We start from the raw sequence: 26,203 nt of genomic DNA, 5'->3' as shown, positions 1-26,203 counted from the left end.
GCAGGGGCGGGGGGGGGGAACTGGAAAATCAAGTGTCTGTTTTCTGGGGGACAGTTAAAATACCCTGTGGGAGTGGTCTTGAGCATCTATCAGGGAGGGGTCATCATTTGGCAGGCTTTCTGAGATGCAACAGAGGTTAGAGAGAGATAGGGGAGGGGTTTGGGGTGGGACTTCCACCAGAACATTCCAGACTCTTTGGGTATATTTGAATGCCAGAGGTTGGGGTGAAGCTTCCACCAGAAAGTCCAACATGGGTGTTGAACAACAGGGGTCACCCAAGACCATCAGAAAACACAGATATCTACAATTCATAACAGTAGCAAAATTACAGTTATACAGTAGCAATGAAAATAATTTTATGGTTGGGTGTCACCACAACATGAGGAACTGTATTAAAGGGCCACAGCATTAGGAAGGTTGAGAACCACTGATCTAACCTGTTAAGCCCCACTTGCCCATGGACAGATAACTTCCTGGAACGCTGAGGGCTGTAGATGAAAGAGAACAAGCCCAGTGTTTTCACTTCTGTAAACAAGCATGGTTGCTCACAGGATGTGTGCTTGCTCACACATAGAAAGGAAGTTCGTCAGGATATGTGCTTGCCCCTGATTGGATGAAGCCCGTAAGTATGTAGCCCTGAGGCTTTTGCCTTTATAAGCTCCTGACTAACGTAATTTGGTGCCATATTCTGGGAATCCCAGGTATGGTCCTGGCCAATATATAAGAAAGTGTGTTGTGCCCAAATTCTGAACCCCTAAGTCACCAAGAGGCCCATTTCAATGCAAAAGCAATGAGTTTTTTATTTCAGTTGTTTAACCCCACTAGCTTGGGCCTTTCATCCATCCACCATGGCGGATGGCTGGGGAAAGACCCCGAGAAACCACCGGACAGAGCTCTTATAGGGCAGCGTAAGAGGCGTGTCTAGGGGTACACATAGGCTCAGGATTGGTGTGCCTCCAATTGGAGGACTTGCCCTGTGTTGATTGGTCAACTGGTTGTTATGGCCCATAGGCCCTCCCAGGGTAGTTGCTGTGCTCTGCACGTCACTGCTGTGCACTTGTCCATAAAGCACACCCAGAGCCATAAAGCAGAGCACCACCAGCTAACTTGTGATTGGTTCCTTGCCATGAGGCAGGCATCTGACCTCTAGTGACCAAGGCAAGGTCAGGCAAGCATGTGTTAGATTGTCATGGCTGCCGAAACGGGGAGCTGGTCCCTTCAAGTGCACTTCAAATTTGGCTCAAATATTGTGGTAGTGGTCTTAGTCTTGCCCAGTGGGGTGGGGTTAACACTTTTCCAGTTGTCTTCCTGTTCCCAGCATAGGGCCTGCTCTAATTGGATGGATGGGAAGTGGGTACCCTGGTGGGGGTTATGGGAGAAGAGCAGGGAAGAGGACTGGCTCCGTGGGATAAGGCCAAAGAAGTGTGTAGAGACAAAGGTCAGAGGCAGGGGCTTGCCACTGAGGACACACACCCCAGTAACCACTAGGAAAGAAGTAGTTCCCACTTGCAACATAACTGTATCCCAGTATTGAACCTTAATAAAGTGTAAAGGACCCCTTTAAAAGACAGACCCCTGTCCACTCACACTCTCTTCTCCCACCTACGCCCTCTTCTGCCTTCCTCTCTCTCTTCTCTCTTACTTTCTGCTCTGCTCTGTTCTGTTCTTCCATTTCTCCCCCTCCCCCACATAAACTTTGTTTAATGTACTCTCCATGGTTCATGTTCCATAGAGCACGCCTTTAATTTAAGCAGAAATCTAACAGACCTAACTTTGGGATAAGCACTCTTTGTTTGGAAATTTCAGGATCAGCTTATTCCCTGCTCTCCTACTGCCCAGGCAGCATCCTTCCTCCCCAGTGCCAGCAGCAGCAGCAGCCTTCCTCCTGAGCCCTGAGGTGATGTGCTGAGGGTCTCTGGTCCAGGTGAGTCCCAAGCCTAACCAGCTGTATTCACTCCTCCATCAGATGATGGGAGAAAGACAAAGCACCATGCCCTCCTCCTCCTCTCACAGAGCCTGCTCCAAACAGGGGCCTCAGTCTCAGTGGAATGACCAAGGTGACTAACAGGTAATCAGATACTCAGCAACCTTGGCCTTTGCCCCTAAAGGTCACCATTGGAAAGCTGTCATCTGGGAAGGGAAGTGAAAATGGATCAAGGAAAGAGCTTGCGGGGCATTCCAGCTTGTCTGGCTCTGAGTTGGGGAGACTGTTTTCCTAAACTTTAAAATCTGCCTCTAGGCTGGTTGCCAAGGAGCCTGAGTCATTACCTGTTTACACCCACAGGCCGGGTCTCCATGACAAAAGCTACTGATGGGAACAACCCCAAGGGCAGACAACAGAGCCTTTCACTTTGAGAGAAAGTCCCTTCCCAGGTGATTGGCAGGTGGGGAAGCAGCTAGAGACCAGAACACTGCACAGGTCATGGGGTCCAGCACTGGGCACAGGTGGGCTCTTGGGCTCTCAGCTGCTGGCCATGTCAAGAGTGCTTTCTTCCCTTTTCTCCCTAGTGGTGCCCTGGTTAGAATGTGGGTGGAGCAAGCAGGAGGACTCTCACTGAATCCTAGACATGAATGTACACAGTCAAATTTGATACTTCTAAAACAGCTTGCTTTCTCCATCTTACACAGTCCGGGATCCCAGCCAGAAGGGCATCATCCAGTGTCTTTCTACCTTAATTTACCTCTTCAAGATAATCCCCCACAGGCATGCTCAGAGGCTGTTTCCTCAGAGACTCTAGATTCTGTCCAGTTGACAACACTAATGTGCACCCGGGGAGGCTGGCCAGCACGCACGCGCACACACACACACACAACACACACACACACACACAACAACACACACACACACACACACACACACACACGCACACGGCTGGCTACAAGCTGGACTCCTATGAAAAGGAGTGGCTACAACCCACAGGCTTGCAGGTGTATACACATGAACAGCAACAAGAGCAATGACCCACACACCCAAAACATGGTTTTTTTCAGGGCTCTGTCATCATTTTTAAGAGCTCTTTATAAGCTAACCTAAAAGGACTCCAACACCAAACTCCTTCAGAGATACAGAGAAGCAGGGCTCCCACAGGCTGTTTCTTTTCAAACTGAATCTCCTGAGATGGCTGTAAAACCTGAAGGGAAAGGGTGGTATGCAAACACCTGAGACTGGGCATCAGCAAACCAAACAACAAAGCAGGGTGGTGGTGGCACATGCCTTTAATCCCAGCACTTGGGAAGCAGAAACAGGCGGATCTCTGTGAGTTGGAGACCAGCCTGGTCTACAGAGTGAGTTCCAGGACAGCCTCTAAAGCAATACAGAGAAACCCTGTCTCAAAAAACAAAAACAAAAAAAAGAAAGAAGGAAGGAAGGAAGGAAGGAAGGAAGGAAGGAAGGAAGGAAGGAAGGAAGAAGGAAGGAAGGAAGGAAACCAAAGAACAGAGTTCTGAGGGGCCGTCACAAGAGAGAGAGAGGTACAGCCCGTCTCACAAGGAAACTCTCCAATTAACAGAGATAACTCAAATCATGTGAAATTTCTTGGAATTTCACCCAAAATAGCATTAGTTTTTGTGCCTTACTCCTAATAATCAGTCTGAAATGGATGCACACAGCACGAAGGGATGGAAATCTTCCTGAACACACTGCCATTTGTGGAACACATTACCAACATGCTCAGGGGTGCATGTGTGAGAAATAACGAATCTTCATTTTCTTTAAAGACTTCCTGTCACCAAACAACAGACTGGAAACTTTTGAAGGCACGTAATACAGGCCGAGTATTGTCTCTGTAAAATGAGTAAAACATAAAGTATCTGAAATTTGTGGGTTTTTTTTTAAAGGGATATTTGCATAGATCTTATGGATTGTGCATCCCTAACCTGAGAATCCAAAACTCAACACGCTCTAACACTAGATTTCAGAGCTTTCAGATTCTTTTCGGGTCACGTGTGTTTACCCTACAGTCATCCAAGCCACATATCAAAGACAAAAAACCCTGAGATGCAGCACACAACCATGCCTGGGAATCTCTGGCACTTCAGTACCAAGCTCCCTCTCAGGAAAAAGCACAGCTTCTGTGTCTTCAACTGAAAAGAAGATGGCTAGGACTATTAAAACAGAGAACTAAACAAACCAAAAGAGGTGGGCATGGCCCAGCTGGTGGAGAGCTTACCTAGCAATGCACAGAGCCCTGATTGCATACACCTGCAACCCCAGCACTCAGGAGGTAGAGGAAATTCAGGGTCGTCCTAGGCTACACGAGGAACTCAAGACCAGCCTGGATTAGTGGTTTAGTGGTTCTTAAGATTCTGTTAACTATAATTACTATAGGCTTCTACAATTACATTTCTGTGTGTCGTGGAAACACAGAACACAACAGCCAGAAAAATGAAGCAGCCAAGGGTGCACCAACAGGCGAGAGGATAAACAAACTGTGTAGTGTGGGCAGGGTATACATACAGCAGAGTATTGCTTAGTCCTTAAGTGAACTCCGGGAGGCTGCGGAAGTCTGTATGGCTGTACAGCAGAATATCATTTGGAGTATTATTTAGTCCTTAAATAAACTCTGGGAGGCTGGGGGAGGGTTCAGTCAGTAAAGAGCTTAGTTTGAAAGCATGGTGACCTGACATTGATCCTTAGAATCTTATGTAGATTCTAAGCACAGTGGGCATGCCCTTGTCGTCCCACTGCTAGGGAGACAGAGACAGGTGGCTCCCTGAGGCTCCCTGGCAAGCCAGCCTAGACAACTTGATGAGCTCGAGGGCAGGGAGTGAGCCTGTCAAAACAGAAAGGTGGATGGTATTACTGAAGACTAGCACACCCCAAGTTGTCCTCTGACCTCCACATTTACACACACACACACACACACACACACACACACACACACACACACACACGGGGTGGGGGTGGGGGGACACCATGGCTGAACCTTGAGGATATTAAGTGAAATAAGTCAACTGTAAAAGCACAAATGCCAAGGACTCCTCTTTAATAATGGGCCTGGTCAGCTTCCCAGAGAAGAGCGGGAGTGGGTGGCCAGGCAGTTGGTAACCAGCAGACAGAGGGCGTTTGTCAGTGAACAGTGATAGCAACTAGATGGGATATGAGTGTGCTTTGAGCACTTACAGTTCGTTACATGTAATCTACTACCAAAAGGATCTGGATGTCTGGCAGCATCCAAATTTAAACAAGCGACTCCACACCACATAAAGAACTCCTAACCAGGTAGTACACCATGGGCTCTTGTTTCTCGGAGGTCACCTTTGTACCTGGTAGCACACTTACCCAGCCGTGGCCCACAAAGCCTACATCTGGTACATCAGTGTCCATACACTCAGTATCCTTGGGTTCAACCATCCATCAACCAAATATTCAGAAAAAGTCCTCTCTCTACCAAATCCGTACATTTTTTTCTTAGTGGTCTTCCCTCAACAGTGTAGTATGGCAATTATTGACATGGCATTGACACTGTGTGAGGTGTGACAAATCCTCTAGAGATGCTGCACAGTATATCTGGGCAGTGCACAAGCCGGGTGCAAGTACTACAGTATTTTACACAAGGGCCTTGAACAGCTGGGGACTAGACGTCCACAGAGATCCTGGAACCAATGACCTAGGCAGATGGAGGAAAACCACGTCCCTAAGGTTATCAAAAGCACAGGTATATGAAGGGTGAACACAAGCACAGGTCCCCTGAACAGCTGAGGGACACCTGGGAGCTGGAGCCCTACCTCTTGGTGATCTGGCTAGGCTCCTGCAGGTCAGGATCCAAATCAAAGACCTCGTTGTCCAGCAGCCTCCGGAGTGTCACATCTGCCAGCTGCTCCATAATCTTAAAGACCTCATCCATGTTCAGAAACGTGGAGAAGTCTCGCTCCTTATTCTGTGTGGTGATCCGGATGGTGTCCGTGAGAAAGACATTGGACGTTCGCTCCAACTTCTGGATGTCAACCCAAGGGATCACAAGTTTCACTGTAAGAGAAAAGGACAAACATGCATTGATCGTTGAGTGGGAGACAACCTGAATTGAGCAGCAGAGGATGCTCAAAGCTCTCCTTCAGCAAAAATACAAACAGCTTTTGAGCTAGGGCAGGGGGACCTGTCTAGCAGCACAGAACTCAGCCTCATTCCAGCGGTTTCTCACAGATTTATGTGAAACTTCCCAAGTTGTTGGCTATTGCGCTGCCCCAAGGACCGCAAACATCCAGGGAACATGGTTCTGAAATGCTGAGTTAACCATGAATTTCCCAAGAATACTTAGATCATTAATAAACATCTGAAAATTATTTCTCTTTGAATCGAGTAGCTAAAAACATTTCTACCTATTTATTTATTTATTTATTTATTTATTTATTTATTTATTCCATGTACAGTGTTCTGCCTACGTGCCAGAATAGGGCACCAGATTGAATTGTAGATGGTTGTGAGCCACCATGTGGTTGCTGGGAATTGAACTCAGGACCCCTGAAATGTACTTAAAAGGTTCACATGTGGGGGTCTGGGGTCCTTGCTGATGGTGCTATTTTGGGGGAGGTGGATCTTTGGGAGCATCTTGTCCCTGACCCCTTCCTGTCCACAGTGAAAGGGGAAGCTCCCCTGACACACATTCTCAGTGCCTCAATGTTCTCTATAAGTGTGAATCCTCAGGGAGTGTAAGTCAAATAAATCCTGCCCCCTGTTTCTATCAGTAGTGAATAATCATTAATATATCTTTTACTGAAGCAGCTTGCTCAAATAAGGAAGACAGACAAACAGTAAACAAACTAATTTGAAGGAACCAGCACAAAAACATTAGCACATAGAAATTATATGGAGGGAAGGCTTCCTGGAGGGGACAAAATCAAAATTGGGCTTTTAAGGATGAACAGGCATTTAAAAACAGGGTAAATATGGGGAAAGGAAGAATATTCAATTTGGCAAGAATTTCAGACCAAAAAAAAAAAAAAAAAAAAAAAAAACAAAAACAAAAAACCAAACAAACAAAAAACACTAAGAATGCCTATAGTCAGGCTAGTGCATGCTGCAAGGGAGGGAACAGAGTGCAAAGGGAGGGAATGGTGTGCAAAGGGTGCTCAAACATCACTAAAACAGCCGAGTGGAGAATGGCACACCAGGCACAGGACGCTCACAAAGATGCTCAAGAGGGGCCCCCCTTGTGCCTGCTTCCTTTGAAAGACAAAGGCAGAAAAGGAAAAAATACTATATATCAGATTTGTCGCTTTACCTGTTGCTGTGATAGGACACCCTGCCAAGAACAGTTGAAGAGAGAGTGTTTATTTGGGCTCAGAGTCCCGAGGTACAATCCATGGTGGGAGGAGGTCATGGTGGTGGAGCCTGGGGCAGCTGGGCATATTGCATCCACAGTCAGGAAGCAGAAGAAAATGGATGCTGCTGCTCAGCTGTCTACACACACACACACACACACACACACACACACACACGCAGATACGCACATGCAGATACGCACATGCAGATACACAGACATACAGGTAAACACACATACACAAACACACTCACACAGTGCACAGATATGCACTCGAGCTAAACACCCATAGACAGAAAATAAAAATAAAAAAAAAAAAACTTTGAGACTATTTCCTCTTGTATTCAGTCATTAACTAAGATACTGCATTTTCAAAGCAGCTACGGTACTAAAACCTGACAGTAGCTATTTGAGTTTCACAGAAATGTTTAAGGGAGTAAAAGGAACATGCCCTTGCTAAATCCAGCCCCTTTGTAGAAGAAGCCTATATAATTAAGCACAGTTGTCTGCAAGCATCATGGGGAAACGAATCAAGCATGCTGTGGAAATACTCCCGTTTACAGCTTCTCTCAGCAGCGGTTGCTAAGCATCCCCGGGTTGACTATATCTGTGAATATATCAGGACCAAAGGCTCTTGGCTTGGCCACACTTACGTTCCTTGCCCAGGAAGAAGGAGTAGAAGCAGAGGTGGTTGATGCTGAGGTAGAGCCAGCCCTGGCGGGGCACCCTGCCCTTCCAGCAGCAGCAAGAGTAGTAGGTGACCAGCTTCTCCGCCTCGGGGAAGTTGAACCTGGCCTCAAACTTCACCAGTGCTTCTCGGAACTTCTCGGGCTCCTCTTCCTGCTCTGCCAGCCTGCTGCTGGTCTCTTCAGCGATCAGAGCCTGGGGCACAGAAAGACACTTACCTGGTCAGCCAGGCAAGACTTAAACAGAACGGATAGAGGACAGGAAACAGGAAAGAAAGATGGGCAATAGATTTCCTTGCATGTTTGTTACAGCAACAGAGGACAAACTGACCAAAGGATGTAAAAACCAAATCTTGTTCTTGAATTTTGGAGTTCAACATTAATACCTGAATGTCTTCCTTGTCACATTAAAAAAAAAAATGTTGGTTTAGGGCCATCGAGATGGTTCAGGGGGTACAGGTGCTTGCAGCCAAGCCTGAGGATTTGGGCTTCATCCCCAGTACCCACATGATGGAAAGAGAGAACTGACTCCCACGAGTCATCCTCTGACCTCTACACACACTGTGGCATGGGTATACTGGCACACAAATAAATGTAGTAAAAACATTTTATGCAAATTGAACAAATATTGACATTAACCTAGCAACTAATGCATTTCAGTACCTTCATACATTCTGCTGAGGGAGAATGGAAAATCAAGCTTCCCTCGGGTCTTAAGTATCCCCATTTGCCTTCAGGTGTGAAGACATGGACAGTGCAAAGAATCTGAATGTACACCCGTGATATAGCATGTAAGACGTGTCCCTTTAAAAAGTCAAAAGTTTGTGGCTATAAAACTCTCATTCCCTGTCCTGGGTGCTCACTGATAAGCTCTTCAATTAAAGTATCTTCCTTGGGCTAGAGAGATGGTTCAGTGGTTAAGAACACTGGCTGCTCTGTCAGAGGACCAGGGTTCAATGTCCAGCATCTGCATAGTGGTTCACAACCGTCTGTAACATCAGTATCAGTCCCAAGGGATCTGATGCCCCTTTCTGGCCTCTGAGGGCACCAGGCACACACATAGTGAACTGATATAAATGCAGACAAAACTATGTATACAATATATAAGGAAATGAAGAGATACTTTTTAAAAAGATGGGTGTGGTGGAATATGCATGTCTTTAATCCCAGCACTTTAATCCCAGGAGGTAGAGGGAAATCATTCTCTGTGTGTTTAAGTGCAGTGCGGTCCACATAGCAAGTACTTGGCCAGCAGAGCAACACAGAGAAACCCTATCCTAAATAAAAAACAAAACATCTTTCTTCCTGATCTCTGCAGGTAAGCAGCTATGAAGAGTTCTCACACGTGACCCGAAAAGAATCTGAAAGCTCTGAAATCTAGTGTTAGAGCGTGTTGAGTTTTGGATTCTCAGGTTAGGGATGCACAATCCATAAGATCTATGCAAATATCCCTTTAAAAAAAAACCCACAAATTTCAGATACTTTATGTTTTACTCATTTTACAGAGACAATACTCGGCCTGTATTACGTGCCTTCAAAAGTTTCCAGTCTGTTGTTTGGTGACAGGAAGTCTTTAAAGAAAATGAAGATTCGTTATTTCTCACACATGCACCCCTGAGCATGTTGGTAATGTGTTCCACAAATGGCAGTGTGTTCAGGAAGATTTCCATCCCTTCGTGCTGTGTGCATCCATTTCAGACTGATTATTAGGAGTAAGGCACAAAAACTAATGCTATTTTGGGTGAAATTCCAAGAAATTTCACATGATTTGAGTTATCTCTGTTAATTGGAGAGTTTCCTTGTGAGACGGGCTGTACCTCTCTCTCTCTTGTGACGGCCCCTCAGAACTCTGTTCTTTGGTTTCCTTCCTTCCTTCCTTCTTCCTTCCTTCCTTCCTTCCTTCCTTCCTTCCTTCCTTCCTTCCTTCCTTCTTTCTTTTTTTTGTTTTTGTTTTTTGAGACAGGGTTTCTCTGTATTGCTTTAGAGGCTGTCCTGGAACTCACTCTGTAGACCAGGCTGGTCTCCAACTCACAGAGATCCGCCTGTTTCTGCTTCCCAAGTGCTGGGATTAAAGGCATGTGCCACCACCACCCTGCTTTGTTGTTTGGTTTGCTGATGCCCAGTCTCAGGTGTTTGCATACCACCCTTTCCCTTCAGGTTTTACAGCCATCTCAGGAGATTCAGTTTGAAAAGAAACAGCCTGTGGGAGCCCTGCTTCTCTGTATCTCTGAAGGAGTTTGGTGTTGGAGTCCTTTTAGGTTAGCTTATAAAGAGCTCTTAAAAATGATGACAGAGCCCTGAAAAAAACCATGTTTTGGGTGTGTGGGTCATTGCTCTTGTTGCTGTTCATGTGTATACACCTGCAAGCCTGTGGGTTGTAGCCACTCCTTTTCATAGGAGTCCAGCTTGTAGCCAGCCGTGTGCGTGTGTGTGTGTGTGTGTGTGGTGTGTGTGTGTGTGTTGTGTGGTGATGGTTGTGTGTGGATGTGTGTGTGTGGCGCGTGCGTGCTGGCCAGCCTCCCCGGGTGCACATTAGTGTTGTCAACTGGACAGAATCTAGAGTCTCTGAGGAAACAGCCTCTGAGCATGCCTGTGGGGGATTATCTTGAAGAGGTAAATTAAGGTAGAAAGACACTGGATGATGCCCTTCTGGCTGGGATCCCGGACTGTGTAAGATGGAGAAAGCAAGCTGTTTTAGAAGTATCAAATTTGACTGTGTACATTCATGTCTAGGATTCAGTGAGAGTCCTCCTGCTTGCTCCACCCACATTCTAACCAGGGCACCACTAGGGAGAAAAGGGAAGAAAGCACTCTTGACATGGCCAGCAGCTGAGAGCCCAAGAGCCCACCTGTGCCCAGTGCTGGACCCCATGACCTGTGCAGTGTTCTGGTCTCTAGCTGCTTCCCCACCTGCCAATCACCTGGGAAGGGACTTTCTCTCAAAGTGAAAGGCTCTGTTGTCTGCCCTTGGGGTTGTTCCCATCAGTAGCTTTTGTCATGGAGACCCGGCCTGTGGGTGTAAACAGGTAATGACTCAGGCTCCTTGGCAACCAGCCTAGAGGCAGATTTTAAAGTTTAGGAAAACAGTCTCCCCAACTCAGAGCCAGACAAGCTGGAATGCCCCGCAAGCTCTTTCCTTGATCCATTTTCACTTCCCTTCCCAGATGACAGCTTTCCAATGGTGACCTTTAGGGGCAAAGGCCAAGGTTGCTGAGTATCTGATTACCTGTTAGTCACCTTGGTCATTCCACTGAGACTGAGGCCCCTGTTTGGAGCAGGCTCTGTGAGAGGAGGAGGAGGGCATGGTGCTTTGTCTTTCTCCCATCATCTGATGGAGGAGTGAATACAGCTGGTTAGGCTTGGGACTCACCTGGACCAGAGACCCTCAGCACATCACCTCAGGGCTCAGGAGGAAGGCTGCTGCTGCTGCTGGCACTGGGGAGGAAGGATGCTGCCTGGGCAGTAGGAGAGCAGGGAATAAGCTGATCCTGAAATTTCCAAACAAAGAGTGCTTATCCCAAAGTTAGGTCTGTTAGATTTCTGCTTAAATTAAAGGCGTGCTCTATGGAACATGAACCATGGAGAGTACATTAAACAAAGTTTATGTGGGGGAGGGGGAGAAATGGAAGAACAGAACAGAGCAGAGCAGAAAGTAAGAGAGAAGAGAGAGAGGAAGGCAGAAGAGGGCGTAGGTGGGAGAAGAGAGTGTGAGTGGACAGGGGTCTGTCTTTTAAAGGGGTCCTTTACACTTTATTAAGGTTCAATACTGGGATACAGTTATGTTGCAAGTGGGAACTACTTCTTTCCTAGTGGTTACTGGGGTGTGTGTCCTCAGTGGCAAGCCCCTGCCTCTGACCTTTGTCTCTACACACTTCTTTGGCCTTATCCCACGGAGCCAGTCCTCTTCCCTGCTCTTCTCCCATAACCCCCACCAGGGTACCCACTTCCCATCCATCCAATTAGAGCAGGCCCTATGCTGGGAACAGGAAGACAACTGGAAAAGTGTTAACCCCACCCCACTGGGCAAGACTAAGACCACTACCACAATATTTGAGCCAAATTTGAAGTGCACTTGAAGGGACCAGCTCCCCGTTTCGGCAGCCATGACAATCTAACACATGCTTGCCTGACCTTGCCTTGGTCACTAGAGGTCAGATGCCTGCCTCATGGCAAGGAACCAATCACAAGTTAGCTGGTGGTGCTCTGCTTTATGGCTCTGGGTGTGCTTTATGGACAAGTGCACAGCAGTGACGTGCAGAGCACAGCAACTACCCTGGGAGGGCCTATGGGCCATAACAACCAGTTGACCAATCAACACAGGGCAAGTCCTCCAATTGGAGGCACACCAATCCTGAGCCTATGTGTACCCCTAGACACGCCTCTTACGCTGCCCTATAAGAGCTCTGTCCGGTGGTTTCTCGGGGTCTTTCCCCAGCCATCCGCCATGGTGGATGGATGAAAGGCCCAAGCTAGTGGGGTTAAACAACTGAAATAAAAAACTTCATTGCTTTTGCTGATATTCCTCCCCGGTGACTTAGGGGTTCAAAGCGTTGAAAAATAACACCACTTTCTTAAGAGGAAAGCCCAGGCCCACTACAGACATGGGATGCCACCTGCTGCAAACAAAACTTAGTCAGGAGTAATAAAGGCAAAAGCCTCAGGGCTACACACTTACGGGCTTAATAATAAAAAGTAAATACATAAATAAAAAACCTGACAAAATAGCTTCATGCTTTCTATGATAGCAAATCGCACACTTCTGTGAGAAACCATAAAGGGCCAATTTTTACAGAAGTGGGTATACTTTGTTCTCTTTCATCAATAAGCCCTCGAACTTTTACTGGAAGTTATCTGACAAAAAAAAAAAAATGGTCAAGTGGTGTGCTTCAAGAGATGCAGTGGTTCTCAACCCTAACTAGCTGTGGCCCTTTAAATCCAGTACCTCATGTTTTGACATAAAATGTCGTCTTTGTTGCTACTGACAACTGTAATTTTGCTACTGTTAGTGAATGGTTGATCTCTGTGTTGCATGGTCTCGGAAAGACCACCATCAAACCAGTTGGACTTTCTACAACATGAAGCTTCACCCCAACTCTGGCATTGTGAATATACATCAAAGGTCAGAAGTTCTGCTGTAGAACAGTCCCACCCCAAACCAGAGTCTCCTCCTGATAAGCTCTGCTGGGACTAATCCCACTCCACAGAAAGGCCAGCTGCCAAAGATCACCCCTTAGATGTGCTCAAGACCATTTTGCCAGGCTTTGGTAACTGAGCTCCCCCAGAAGTGACAGAGATGTTGATTTGCACAGCTTCCCCCCCCCCGCTCCCAGCCTCACTGGCCACAGGCTCAAAGGTCACCCTGTGAGGTTGTATCCCAAGTTAAACAGTGGGCTGCTGCTAAACTTTGATTTGGTCTGATGTGGATTGTGCCTTAGCAGAGAGCTCGACCGGCAGGAGCAGCCTTTGAAACCACTGTGTTAGAGATGTCCTTGTGACAAAGCACATATATCAACTGAAAACAGAATTCCATCAGAACAGTGCATATAGAAATTAAGCTCCCAGCAGAGCAGTGGTGGTGCATGCCTTTATAAAATTCTCAGGAGGGCAAAGCATCAGCAGTTCTGTTAGTCTGCATCTGTTGTCAGCCTTTTCTCTTCTCAGCCCTTATACTCACAGAGAAACCCTGTCTCCAGTCACCAATAGATAAATTCATAACTAGCAAGTACCAAGAAAGTTTTTCTCCCTCTGACACTATTGGGAAACATTTGAAGTTTCATCCAGAGAAACTACAGAACCAAGTGCCAAACGCTACAGCAAGCTGGGATCTGCAGAAAGATGGGAAAGGTGTGTCTTTGCTGAGATGGCCTCTCCTTGCCCAGCTGCTCTTCTGTTACCTGACAGTTAGCCATCCTGAAATAACAAGACCCAATGTAAGATGATACTCAACATGTGGTGTCAAATAGCTTCTCTGGATCTTCCCCGGCTTTAATTCCAGAATTAAAGCGTTGAAAAAAAGCAGCCACTATTAGTAGAGGAAAGCTCCAGGCCCCACTAAACAGACATGATGCCACCTGCACAAGTGAAGCTAAGAGTATGAATCCAAAGACTGAATGCCCAACTGAAGGCAATGAGCTCCTGTCTCCCTCCCACCATCTATCTCTCTTTCGGCCCAGCCAATCACACTGTCTCCACCTCCCTAGTGCTGGGATTAAAGGTTTCTCTTTTAGACTGCACAGTACATGCCTGTAGCTCAATCTGGCCTTGACATCCACCTGGAAATGCCTCCCGAGTGCTGGCATTAAAGGTGTGTGCCACCACTGCCTGGTATACCTACTGTGGAATGCTTTGAACAAAGTGGGCAGTTGGCAAGCTCTGCCTCCCACTTACTTCTGTCTTTCTATTAAGTCTTCAGGAACTCAAGGGCAGTTCTCAAAGTTCAAGGCCAGTCTGTTACAACACAAACACAGAGAAACCCTATCCAATAAATAAATAAATAAATAGCAAGTAAGTAAATAAAGACTCCCTCTGAACTATTTACTAATACAACATTTGAAGTGGCACCTTTACCCTAAGTATGAAAACTCAGGGCCTCTCCTTGCCCACAGTATGTTAGCTGTGTCTGGCAACAGCAAATGCTTCTCTGGATTTCCTTCCCCGGCTTTAAGCTCCCACTCTCACCCCACTAAACAGACATGCCATGTGCAAACAAAAGCTCAGTCAAATAACCATTACACAGCAATGCTAGCTCTGCTTTCCTAAGTAAACAGACAGGAAACCAGGCTAGGGCCAATTTTTAAAATGGTGGACTCCCAGCAAATCGAACTTTTAGTATGTAATATGACATGCCAAGAAGCAGGGTTGACCTTCACTTCACCTTCCCTTTGACAAAGCTTCGTCTTTGTTGTCAAAGACTGACAAGGTGTGCAGCTTCTGCTCCAGCCAGTGGCTGGTTGATCTCCTCCAACGTTGCACCTGGATTATGGGGCTTACCAAAGAGTTAGCCCTGAGACGAGAGGTTTCCTTGTTTTCTGCTTTCCTCCCTTACAGCCCCGGGTTCCTGGGATGTCCAGAACCCCCTAGCCCTTCTGGGTTCCCACATCCCTCCATCATCTACACAAGTCCACCAGCCCGTCCGTCTCAGTTCATTTTCCCTCCATCCTGACCTTAGGCTACTTCTGAACTTGGGACACCGAGCACCCATTTGGCCCCTCAGCTGGCTTTGCACACCACGGCACATGGCTCAGATTTGTGCTTCTGACCTGCATGTCATGTCCCCTCTGTGCCCCTGACTGCAGCTGTGTGTCAGTAACCAGAAGGGCACCTTGTGTGGAGAGCAGGAGTCACTTTACAAAGCTGGTTCTCCCACAGCCCATGACAGCACAGAGCTGGAGAGGGCAGGTCTTTACGAAGAATCTGAAAACCAACCAGCGAACAAAAGAAGAAACCCATGTGGAACCATCTTTATCAGCCTTCAGTATTCTGCTATTTTTTTTTTTCAGAAGTACTTCCTCATTCGTAAAAACAAAACAGTGGGAGGAACAGGCAAGAGGAGAGAAGAGAGCTGCTGAGCTGTATTCATGACAGAAAAGGGAAATGGAAAGCTCAAATATTTGTCCTAGGTCACATATCAAATGAAAAGCAAACTATACTTGCAGAGCACTGGGATCCTCCCACAAAAGGGAGCCTCTTTATACCACCTTACGGTCCTTGGGTCTATTGTGTGCTAAGAGCTGTCTGTCTGCATTCAGCTTCAGGTTCTCCCTGAAATCTTCTTCATGCATCTTCCCAGATGTAGGGATCCAGAAGATGTTTCATTTGTTTGTTTTAAAGATTGGATTGTGTGTACACTGAGTGCGGTTGACCAGGAGCCCAGAAGAGGGTGTCTGATCCCCTAAAACTGAAGTTACAGGCATCTGTAAGCTGCCAATAGGTGCTGGGGACCAAATTCAGGTCATTTACAAGATCAGTAAATGCTCTCAGCTGCTGAGCCATCTCTCCAGCTTCTGGGATACAGGGTTACAGGTTTTCATATCATGTTATCAGAGCTCCCAGGAGCTAAGATTTAACTACTAACAAACAGCTTGAACTGACAATTTAGTGTAACACGAATACATAATCAACTTCCAACCCCAATATATCACTGTGTAATTGAGAGTTGAGACAGGAGCTAGAGAGATGGCTCAGTGTTCAAGAGCATAGTGTTCTTCTAGAAAAAGGGTTCAATTCCCAGCACCTACAGGATGGTACAACTGTCTGTAACCTAGACCAAGTGATCTGACATCCCCACACTATTAGTCTGTGGTATTCACAGCCAAAAGAATCCAAACACACTTAGTCCCGATTTTTTAAAATGACTTAAGGATCAGATGTGGTGGCATAAAGTGCCAGAGGGCTTGAGAGGCATCAGGACTGAGTTCGAGGGCCCGTGGAAAACAAGTTCCAGGACAGCCAGGCTGCACAGAGAAACCCTGTGGAGGGGTGAGGGGGCAGTTGAGGAGGACAAAAAGCCCAACTTTTCCTCTTTCAGAGCACTTCTCTACATATCTGATCTCATAATAAGGAGCATACCAGTGTCCTAAAATTAGTAAAGTTTTCTCTGGGCCACAGTGTGGCTGAGCTGCATCTGCTGGTTGCGAGTGGAGTGCTTCATTCAAGGCAGGTTCTGGTTGGTTCCTGCACCTATAGCTCATGACCACTCAGGGTCCTTCCTACAAAGTTGCCAAATGGCTAGGGAAACGTTCCGAACTGAATTTCCTCTGCAGAGAGCCTCAGGATGGGCTACAGGACACCACAGACAGGAAAAGTCACCTCAGCTCCTGTCACAAGCATGGATCTGAGCCTAACTGCTAAAGTGGTTTCTCAAGGATTCCTAGCTCAAAGAAACCAGACAGAGAAACCATAATTCAAAATGGACTGTACACCTCCCAGTAAGAGAAGCCACTGAATTGGGAATTAGTTGTGAGTTATATGCACACATAAATACTTCTGTCTTCAGAACACATTTGGTTTGAAAGGCACTACATACCATGTTTATCTTTTGTGATTAGGTTACCTCATTCAGGATGGTTGATTCTAGTTCCATCCATTTGCCTGCAAATTTCAAGATTCCGTGAAATTTCCTTGCATGGTGTCAGAAATCTCCAGGTTATTGATGGTGTGCATTCTTTGGGTATACATTGCTGGATCTCAGGTAGACTGATTCCCATTTTCCTGAGAAACCGTCATACTGATTTCCAATGTGGTTGTACAAGTTTGCACCCCCACCAGCAATGGAGGAGAGTTCCTGCTTTCTCCACATCCTCTCCAGCATGAGATTGTCATTGGGACCATTTTTAGACATAAGCAAAGGATACTAGTCTACAATCCACACTGCCAGAGGAGCTAGAAAACAAGGAGGACCCCAAGAGAAGATTGGTCCCCTGAAGAAGGGGATGGGGACAAGAACACCTGACCAAAATGGGAGCCCGGGAGCAGGGAGAGAAGGAGAGCCTTCATCCTGTTGCTGTTTTAAAGCAGAAACAGACATGTACAGCTCCACAGCTAAGCACTGAACCATAGTACTGGAATTCAGTTGTGGAGAGGGAGGAGGGATGGCAAAGGAGCCAAGACGGGGCTAGAAACCCACAGAAGAGTGTACCTGCTCTACTGATGCTGAGCCATCTCTCCAAAGCTGGGGAAACAGGATTGGACAAAACCAAGCCCTCTAAATGTGGGTGCCAGCTAGAAGACCAAGGCAGTCTATGGGATCTCTAACAGTGAAGCCAGTCTTTATTCCTAGAGCACAATTGACTTTGGGAGCCCATTCCCTATGGAGGAATACTATTGCAGCCCAGTTACAGCAAGGAGGGCCTAGGCCCTCCCCCAAACGATATGGGACTTTGAGGTCCCTGGTCGGGGGCCTCACTATCCCTGGGGAGGGGTTTGGGTTTTGGTTGGGAACATGGGAGGATGGGAACGGGGGAATGGGGGAGGTGGATACGTAAATATGAGTAGTAATTAAAGAAATTTAAATTAAAAAAGAAAACAATTAGAACCATGCAAGAAAAAAAAGAAAGGAAGGCACTGCAATGCACTAATACTTTTGAGAAAGCTATAGAAGATAAAATAAGAAAGTTTTCCATCTATTATAGAGGTCAGAAGGTAAAAGGAAGCATGGGCACATCCAACCTATGCAACACTGAGCTTCTCATTTACCAAGTTCACACTCTATGTAATGAGCGGCCAACAAGATGGCTTAGTAGGTACAGGAGCTTTCTGCCAAGCTTAACCTTAGTTTAATCCCTGGTACCCATGTGGTGGAAGGAGGGAACCCCGACTTCCACACACACACTGGAACATGAGTGCACCTATACAAATACAAATATATAAATATATTTTTAAGCAATTTATTTTTATTTTATGTGCATTAGTGTATTGCCTGCATGTTTATCTGTGTGAGGGTGTCAGGTCCCCTGGAACTGGAGTTTATAAGACAGTTGTGAGCTGCCATATGGGTGCTGGGAATTGAACCAGGGTCCTCTGCAAGAACAGGTTCCTCCACTGAACCATCTCTCCAGCCCCAATAATTTTTTTTTAAGTGTAATTGAGTTATCAACAGAAAGTCACAAAAAAATCTCAAAATGTTTTATGTTTATGATTTTGTGTGGACCACATTCCTATATATCATGGTCATATGCAGCCCACAGACCATGGTTTGGATATATCTGGCATAATTATTGAATGCTGGGGAAATATTTCATCCTTCCTGCTGTATCCTTCCAAAACAATAGAGACCTGCCATCAATGCCTGAAAGTGTCTCCCCAAATTCATATGCAGATGTCCATGTGCCAAGGCTGTATTTCAAGAAACAGCTTTCCAGGAGCAATTAAGTTAATGAGGGCATAGGGTGGGTCCCCAACCCAACAGGACTGGCATCATATCATAGGACACCAAAGATGTCCCTGTGACAAGGAAAGGCCACAGGAGGCCACAGCAAGAAGATGTCAGCTACAAGCCAAGGAGAAAGGCCTTATTGGGAATAGCTCAGTTTTACCATCACCATGGACTTTCAGTCCCTGGAACTGAAAGAAAACAAAATTCTATTGTTTAAGGCCCTGGTTAAGTCTGTGGGAGTTTGTTACAGCAGCTGTAATAGACTAAACGAGTAAACGTGAACTGTAACAAACGCTGACCAGCAAAATTTTTACCACTCTCTCATTCAGCAGAAGAAGACTCCTCCGTTTTTCTAAGAAAATTAAAAGTCCATTGTAAAAATAAGATGTAGAGATTCAGTACTAGAAACCTAAACAATGGCCAGAAAACAAAGCAGTGACAACTCAGGTACAACCAAGTCTACATGGGAACCAGCAGAGGTGGCTGGCTGAGGCCATTCTTGAATGCCCGGCACAGTTTAGGCACTTAGGCATGCTACATCTTTAAATGTCATAAGGTGGATATTATTATCATTTTCCAGACAAGAAGTAAAAAAAAAGTAAAGAAAAAAAGCTAACTATGAACCATGTGTTCACAGTTCGGATCTGTTCCTATGAACTAGCAAAGCGTTTCTCTATTCAGCATACATTAAACATCTACTGTTGAAAGCCACGCTTGTGACATCACAGCGGATGGAAGCTCAGAGCAGCCGAGGACAGCTATTCTGGCTTTCCTCTGGGGTATCGTCAGGAAATAAAACAAGCATCTCATTGTCTATACCTACAGCTTCTGCTCCAACACAACTGTGAGTAACTGGGTCTAAGCTTTGTTTTTTGTTTGTTTTTTTTTTTTAAGTAACCATTTCTTTCTACTTAATGAACACTCAACTGGCTTCTGTGTCTTTCCCAGCCTCCTGACTCCCAATGTACTGTGAAATGGGTACTGTGTTCATAGTTCAGATCTGTTCTATCGACTAGCAAAACATTTCTCTAGTCACTAACCCTCTACTGTTGAAAGGCATGTAGCCTACAGAGGGGCTAGAAAAGGTGTGGCAGGCAAGGGGCTGCACTCTCCTGTCACTCACCACTCATTTTAATGAAGAATGACACAGGCACAAAGCGTTCCTAGAACACATTACGAATGAAGTAAAGGGCTAGAAATATAGTGGGCGCTGCCTGCCTAGCATGCTCGGGGCCCTGGGTTCAGCCTCCTGCACCAAACACGGTGCTGCGCACCCATAGTGCCAGCACTTGGGAGGCAGAAGCACGAGGGTCAGAAATTGAAGGTCAGCCTTGGCTACTGTTCTAGTTTGGTTTCTGTTGCTGTGATACAACATTGACCAAAGCCAATATTGGGGAAAAAAAGGGCTTATTTAACTTACAGGTTACAGTCCGTCATTAAGGGCAGCTAAGACAGGAACTCCAGGCAGGGAACTGAAGCAGAAACTGCCTACTGGCTTTCTTCCTCTGACTGTTACCTTTCTTAGACCTCCCAGGCCCACCTGCCTAAGGGTGGTACCACTCACACTGGGCTAGGTCCTTTTGTTGTTGTTGTTGTTGTTTTGTTTGTTTTGTTTTGGTTTGGTTTGGTTTGGTTTTTCTAGATAGGGTTTTTCTGTGGATTTGGAGGCTGTCCTAGAACTAGCTCTTGTAGACAAGGCTGGTCTCAAACTCACAGAGATCCGCCTGCCTCTGCCTCCCTAGTGCTGGGATTAAAGGCGTGCGCCACCAATGCCCGGGTGCTAGACCCTTTTATATCAATTAGCAATTAAGAAAATTTCTTACACACATGCCCACAGGCAGCTAGTCTGATGGAGGCTTAGCTGAGCCGAGCTTCCCTCTTCCTAAGTGACTCTGGGTTATGTGAAGGAGGCAGAAGAAGCTAACCATGTCAGCTACATAGGGCTATATGTGATGTGTCTCAAAAAATTTTTAGAAAATGTCCAAAAAATTTTAAAATCCTAACAAATAACAAATAGGAGGTCACTGTCGGACCAGAAGAAAAACATTTATTTTTGGAAAACCCACATTCTGAAAGCAGACCCTACCAGACCTAACCTGTGAGTCTAAAGCAAGTATCCTCACAGGAACATCATTAGATATGCTGAATTTTTCTGTGTTAAAAATATCTATGGATATAATTTTCTTATCCTTTTCCCTCAGAAGAAATAAATCGTTAAAAAATACTTACAACAGGGGCTACCAAGATGGCTCGGTGATCAAGAACACTGGCTGTTCTTCCAGAGGGTACAGGTGTAATTCCCAGCACCCACACAGCGGCTCACAACCATCTATAATGGAATCTGATGTCCTCTTCTGTCATGCAGGCACATATGCAAGCAAAGCACTCATATACACAAAAAAATGATCTTTTTCAAATATTCACAATATGTGAAATTGGACAAAGTCAAACTCAGGCACCAAAAGTCAAAGATAATTAATTTCTAACTCAAAAAAATGACTCCATCATTGAATTACCCCAGACGCTCATCACAGAAGCAGGGATAGATGAGGTTCGGCAAACTGGCAGCAAGCAAGTTACAGACCTATCAGTAGAAAGAGAGACAGAGGCGGCAGAGATGACAGACGGCAGACAATGAAGTCCAGACGTTCAAAAGGTAGAGAAAGATAGGTCTCAAGGCTTGCTGACAACTAAACAGGAAACACAGTCATTTAAAGGATAGATATGCTGGATGAAAGAAAAAATTGTAGGGAAAAAGGGGTAGGTGAGTTGAAAGTATAGCTAAATATACCTAAAACACTCAAGGAAAGTTATGGAATCTCGCCAACCTACCACAACCAAGAGGAAGATATGCAGACAATGCATGCCCAAGGACAAACACACATGCACACATGCAGACCTACTAAGTACAATTCCTCTCAAATTTGGGAGACTAACCCAAAACTTTTTATTCTCCAGTTTACATGAAATTGGAAGATTAGGCCACTGTAGCCCTGGCTGTCTTGGAACTCACTCTGTAGGCCAGAGTGGTCCCAAACTCACAGAGATCCACCTACCTCTGCCTCCCAAGTGCTGGGATTAAAGACGTGTGCTGCCACCACCACCTGGCAGCCTGTAGTTTTTTAAAAACAAAATCATTGTCATTGCCAAGTGATTCACATATATACTAGATAAGTCATCTTCAACCTTCCTAATGCCACAGCCTTTAATATAGTCCTCATGTTGTAGTGATCCCCCAACCATAAAATTATTTTCTTCGGGCTGGAGAGATGGCTCAGAGGTTAAGAGCACTGGCTGCTGTTCCACAGGTCCTGAGTTCAATTCCCAGCAACCACATGGTGGCTCACAACCATCCATTATGAGATCTGGTGCCCTCTTCTGACCTGCAGGGATACATGCAGACAGAACATTGTATACATAATAAATAAATCTTTAAAAAAAATTATTTTTTCTACTTCATAGCTGTAGTTTTGCTGTTATGAATAGTAATATAAACATTTGTGTTTTCTGGTGGTCTTAGGTGGCCCATGTGAAAGGGTCCGTTGACCCCCAAGGGGGTCAACCCATATGCTGAGACCCACATGGCAGAGAAGCCAGAGAAACAGTCACTCAGCTGGGCTGTTTGGACATCACTGACACTAACAGGACACACACACACACAGAGAGAGAGAAAGAGAGAAAGAAAGAGAGAGAGAGAGAGAGAGAGAGAGAGCAGGAGAACTCACACCCTCCCACTCCCCCACCCCCGGGAGTCTAGTAAAAAGAGAAAGAACCCTCAGACAGCACACAACACCCATGACGCCCCTTTCTGATCACTAAGCGTTACTTAACAGTTACCAGGGTTATCTTTCTGTGACCTTTGGATCTCAGCACCTCTTCATCTATCAAAAAAAAGAGAGTTAACTGGGATATCTTCCAGCACCCCTTTAGGTGATCTCTGTTGACAAGTTGATCCACCTGGAAGCCAGGTAACCTTTGATTTTAGGATTCAGTTTTTAATTTGCTTATTTGTTTCTTTGTTCTCCTTATATGGTCCAGGCAGGTCTCAAATTCATGGAATCAAATAATTCTCCTGTCTCGGTCTCTTGAGTAGCTGGGACTACAGGCATGTACCAACACATCCAACTCCAGAGAGATTTTTTTAAAACCTCGATTTTGGCCTCAAAACATACTAGATCTAAAAGTTGATTTTAGCATTCACTTGCTTTTAAAACACCCACCAGCAACACACATCACAAAAGGAAGAATACATTCTTTCAAGGAAATGGTGTACATAAGCAAGATTACTTAAACACACACACACACACACACACACACACACACACACACACACACACACACACACACACACAACACACTAACAGCCTAATGGCAGATTCTCCATGACAAAGGAACAAACATTAATTGGCACCCTTCTTCCACTTCTAAAGGTGAGCCCCATGTGGAAAATTCCAGCTGGTGGTGTTCCAAGGAAATGCTGAACTACTGAAAACAAGTGTAACAACCCTGACCTCGGAAGGAGGGAGCATAAACCCAGAAAGTTCACACTTTCCTCCCACTGGGCTGCCTCCCAGATGTTCCTTGAAGCACCCTGTGAGTCCTCTGCTCAGAGAGAACAAGCTGGCACGTCATTTGCCACCTTGGCATAAAGTTCAGGAAGACACTAATCTGGTCCACCCGGGAACATTTCCTCCCCTTAATAAAATCCACTCCACAAAGACAAAGCAAACAGTGAGGCAGAACACAAGAAGGCAAAACACCAGCCACCATCAAGGGCACGGATAAGAGAGTGTGCGTCAGAAAGAACACCCTGAAAGTACATTCTGTCAGAGCCTGCAGCTAAGCTGCCCACTAGCACCCCGGCGCCTGGCGTGACCCTGGCAAGTGGCCGGCTTCCTGCACTCTGCATCTTTCCCCTCCAGAGTAGGGTGTGCTGTCTCTAGCGTGCTGCTGAGGGAAAATAAAGGGGCTTAATGGAGAGGATTAGATCTATGGCTCCTAACTTTTAAAAACATACACCATGTTTCGATTAGCAAATATTTTATACTTTTCCTTTAGTGATCTTGGAAGTTTTCAAAAAGATGCCTGTTTACATTTTCCAAATCTAAACCACTAAGTCTTCTTCAAACTACAGCAGTTCCTCTGTATCTGGAGGGTGGGGCTGGATCCACAGTCTCCCAAAAGACACCAGAGTCCAGGGCTACTCAAGTTCCTTATCTAAGATGGTTTAGTATTTGCAGGTTACTTACAACACTCTTCCCAAATACCTTGTCATCTCTAGATCCCTTAAACTGCTTGATACAAAGCAAATGATACAGAATTCTCTTTAGCATATTTGTTCATGGAACACCAAGAAGTCTGTCTGTGTCTAGTGGAGATATAAGGGTTTTGCCGCTGTTGTTTTGCTATTTGTAGTTTGTTGGTTTGTTCCATGTTGGCTGAATCTGCAGGTATGGAGCCTGCAGACATTAAGGCTCAGTGCACACACACACACACCCTCTCTCAGAGAGCATGCTTCAAATCTCCCAGCTGTGCATCCAGACCCTACCTGCCTATTGTGCACGCCCATGGAGAGGGTGCTCCTGACCCTGCCTGCTTCTCCTTCACGCCATTCAACCCCACGGAGCAAGCAAGTCGGGAGACTCTTCACTTTTCACCTATGAACTCCACAGGCCAGTACAAGTCTAAATTAAGGTCTGGGAAGACAGGGAATTGTTGAAAGTCCTTCTGTACAAGGCCTAAGATGTCCCTGAGAAGAGCGCTGCAGCCACCTGTCACTGACTCTAGGATGCCTTTTTCCAGGAACTAGGAAAGACAGGCCCGCAGTTGACAATAAAAGGAGTCAACTTATTGCATAAGCAACTTGATTCTTGAAAAATGATTCTAACCAGATAACTCAGAGCTCTGCAGCTCTTTCCTATTCTTGTGTGTGTATGTGTGTGTGTGTGTGTGTGTGTGTGTGTGTGTGTGTGTGTGTGTGTGTGTGCAGGCACACATGCTTCCTAGAAATCAAATGTGTATAACAAACAATCCACCCAGTGTCTAAAGCCATGGGGATGAATAAGATGTGCATGGCAGCACTGCAGCAGCACTGAGGACCCCTAAAAATGACCAGGATATGCCACGTGGGGATAAGAACAGCCAGCACAGAGGACAGCATGGCACGGATGGCTTAGACTTGTCAAGTGCAAGACAAGACTGAGATCACCAGACACTCACCGGGAGGTTTCCCACATCACAGGGATCCATTCAGCAAGGTCCAGGACTTTTAACTCAGCGGTTCTCAAGCTGTGGATTGCAACCCCTTTGAGGGGTCACATATCAGATGCTTGCACTATGATTCATAACAGTTGCAACAAAAGGTAATTTTATGATTGGGGGTCACCGTAACATGAGGAACTGTGTTAAAGGGCCACAGCGTTAGGAAGGTTGAGATGCATTGCTATAACCTGTTCCTCTCCACCTGATAATCTGCCCTCCTCATTCCCATTCCATGCCTTGTGTCCTTATCCCACTCATGTGCCAACTGTTAATGTCTAAGGGCAAAAACAGAGCTGCCATACATGAGATTGTCATCCAGCTTAAAAACGAAATTCTGACATGTGAAGAACTGAACGAACCAAGAAGACATGACAAGCCAGTAACAAAAGGATAAATCGTGCATGATTCCACCAATGAGATTTGAGTCAAATTCAGAGATGACCATAGAATGGTGGTGGCCAGAGGTATATGCTGAGATGAGCAGAAGTGATTGTCTGACTTGGGTGATGTTTCAGCTTGGAACAATGACAGATCTGAAGGATCAGTGGTGGTCACTAAAAGTAGTGCCCCTGAAGTACACCCTTATAAACAGAGCCCTGGTGGGAATGCGGCTCAGTGGTGCGATGCTGGCTTAGCATGCTTAGCAGGAAGCATGTTAGCTTCCCTGCTCCCACCAAAAGAAAAGGTTATGATAACAAACTCTGCTGCCAGTGTTCTCCAGCTTTTTTTTTTCTAGCTTAGCCAGTGCACCTACAGCCTCATGCATGCTAGGCAAGGGTTACATGCTGAGTTATATGCCCAGCCCTTTTTCAGTTTGCGCCTTTTCTCCTTCCCAACAATTATTGACCCTCTTCCCTATTTCCACTCCTCCATCTTTTTGAAGGAGTCTGTGGCCCAGTGAGAGTTTCTGACTTTATATGTTGAGGCAGGGCTCTTCTTACATTGCCCAGAAAGGCCCTGAACATGCCTGCTTCAATTCCTGAAGAGCTGAGATTACAGGTTTGTGCCACCAAGCCTAGCAAAACATTTTCTTAAGAATCGTTAACTTCTGAGTTCCACCTGTTTAACGAGGAGACTCACAATGTGCCCCAGACAACCTGTGTCCTGGTGTCTTCAAGAAGTTC

The 26,203-nt window shown here is 45.8% G+C and overlaps 1 protein-coding gene across 1 annotated transcript in view; it reads right to left on the bottom strand.

Annotated features, from left to right (window-relative positions):
* The window catches only part of Tbc1d8 (TBC1 domain family member 8), a 110,723-nt gene that overhangs the window by 25,570 nt on the left and 58,950 nt on the right, over window positions 1-26,203 (bottom strand). Inside the window, 5 exon segments of the mRNA XM_027386791.2 lie at window positions 5,728-5,968; window positions 7,913-8,141; window positions 14,507-14,513; window positions 14,820-14,891; window positions 14,893-14,917. Coding sequence (XP_027242592.1) covers window positions 5,728-5,968; window positions 7,913-8,141; window positions 14,507-14,513; window positions 14,820-14,891; window positions 14,893-14,917 — 574 coding nt within the window.

This window comes from Cricetulus griseus, assembly GCF_003668045.3.
Source record: "Cricetulus griseus strain 17A/GY chromosome 1 unlocalized genomic scaffold, alternate assembly CriGri-PICRH-1.0 chr1_1, whole genome shotgun sequence".
NCBI classification, from domain to species: domain Eukaryota; kingdom Metazoa; phylum Chordata; class Mammalia; order Rodentia; family Cricetidae; genus Cricetulus; species Cricetulus griseus.
Note: the sequence above shows the minus strand (reverse complement) of the source record. Positions and strands in the feature narration are given on the sequence as shown.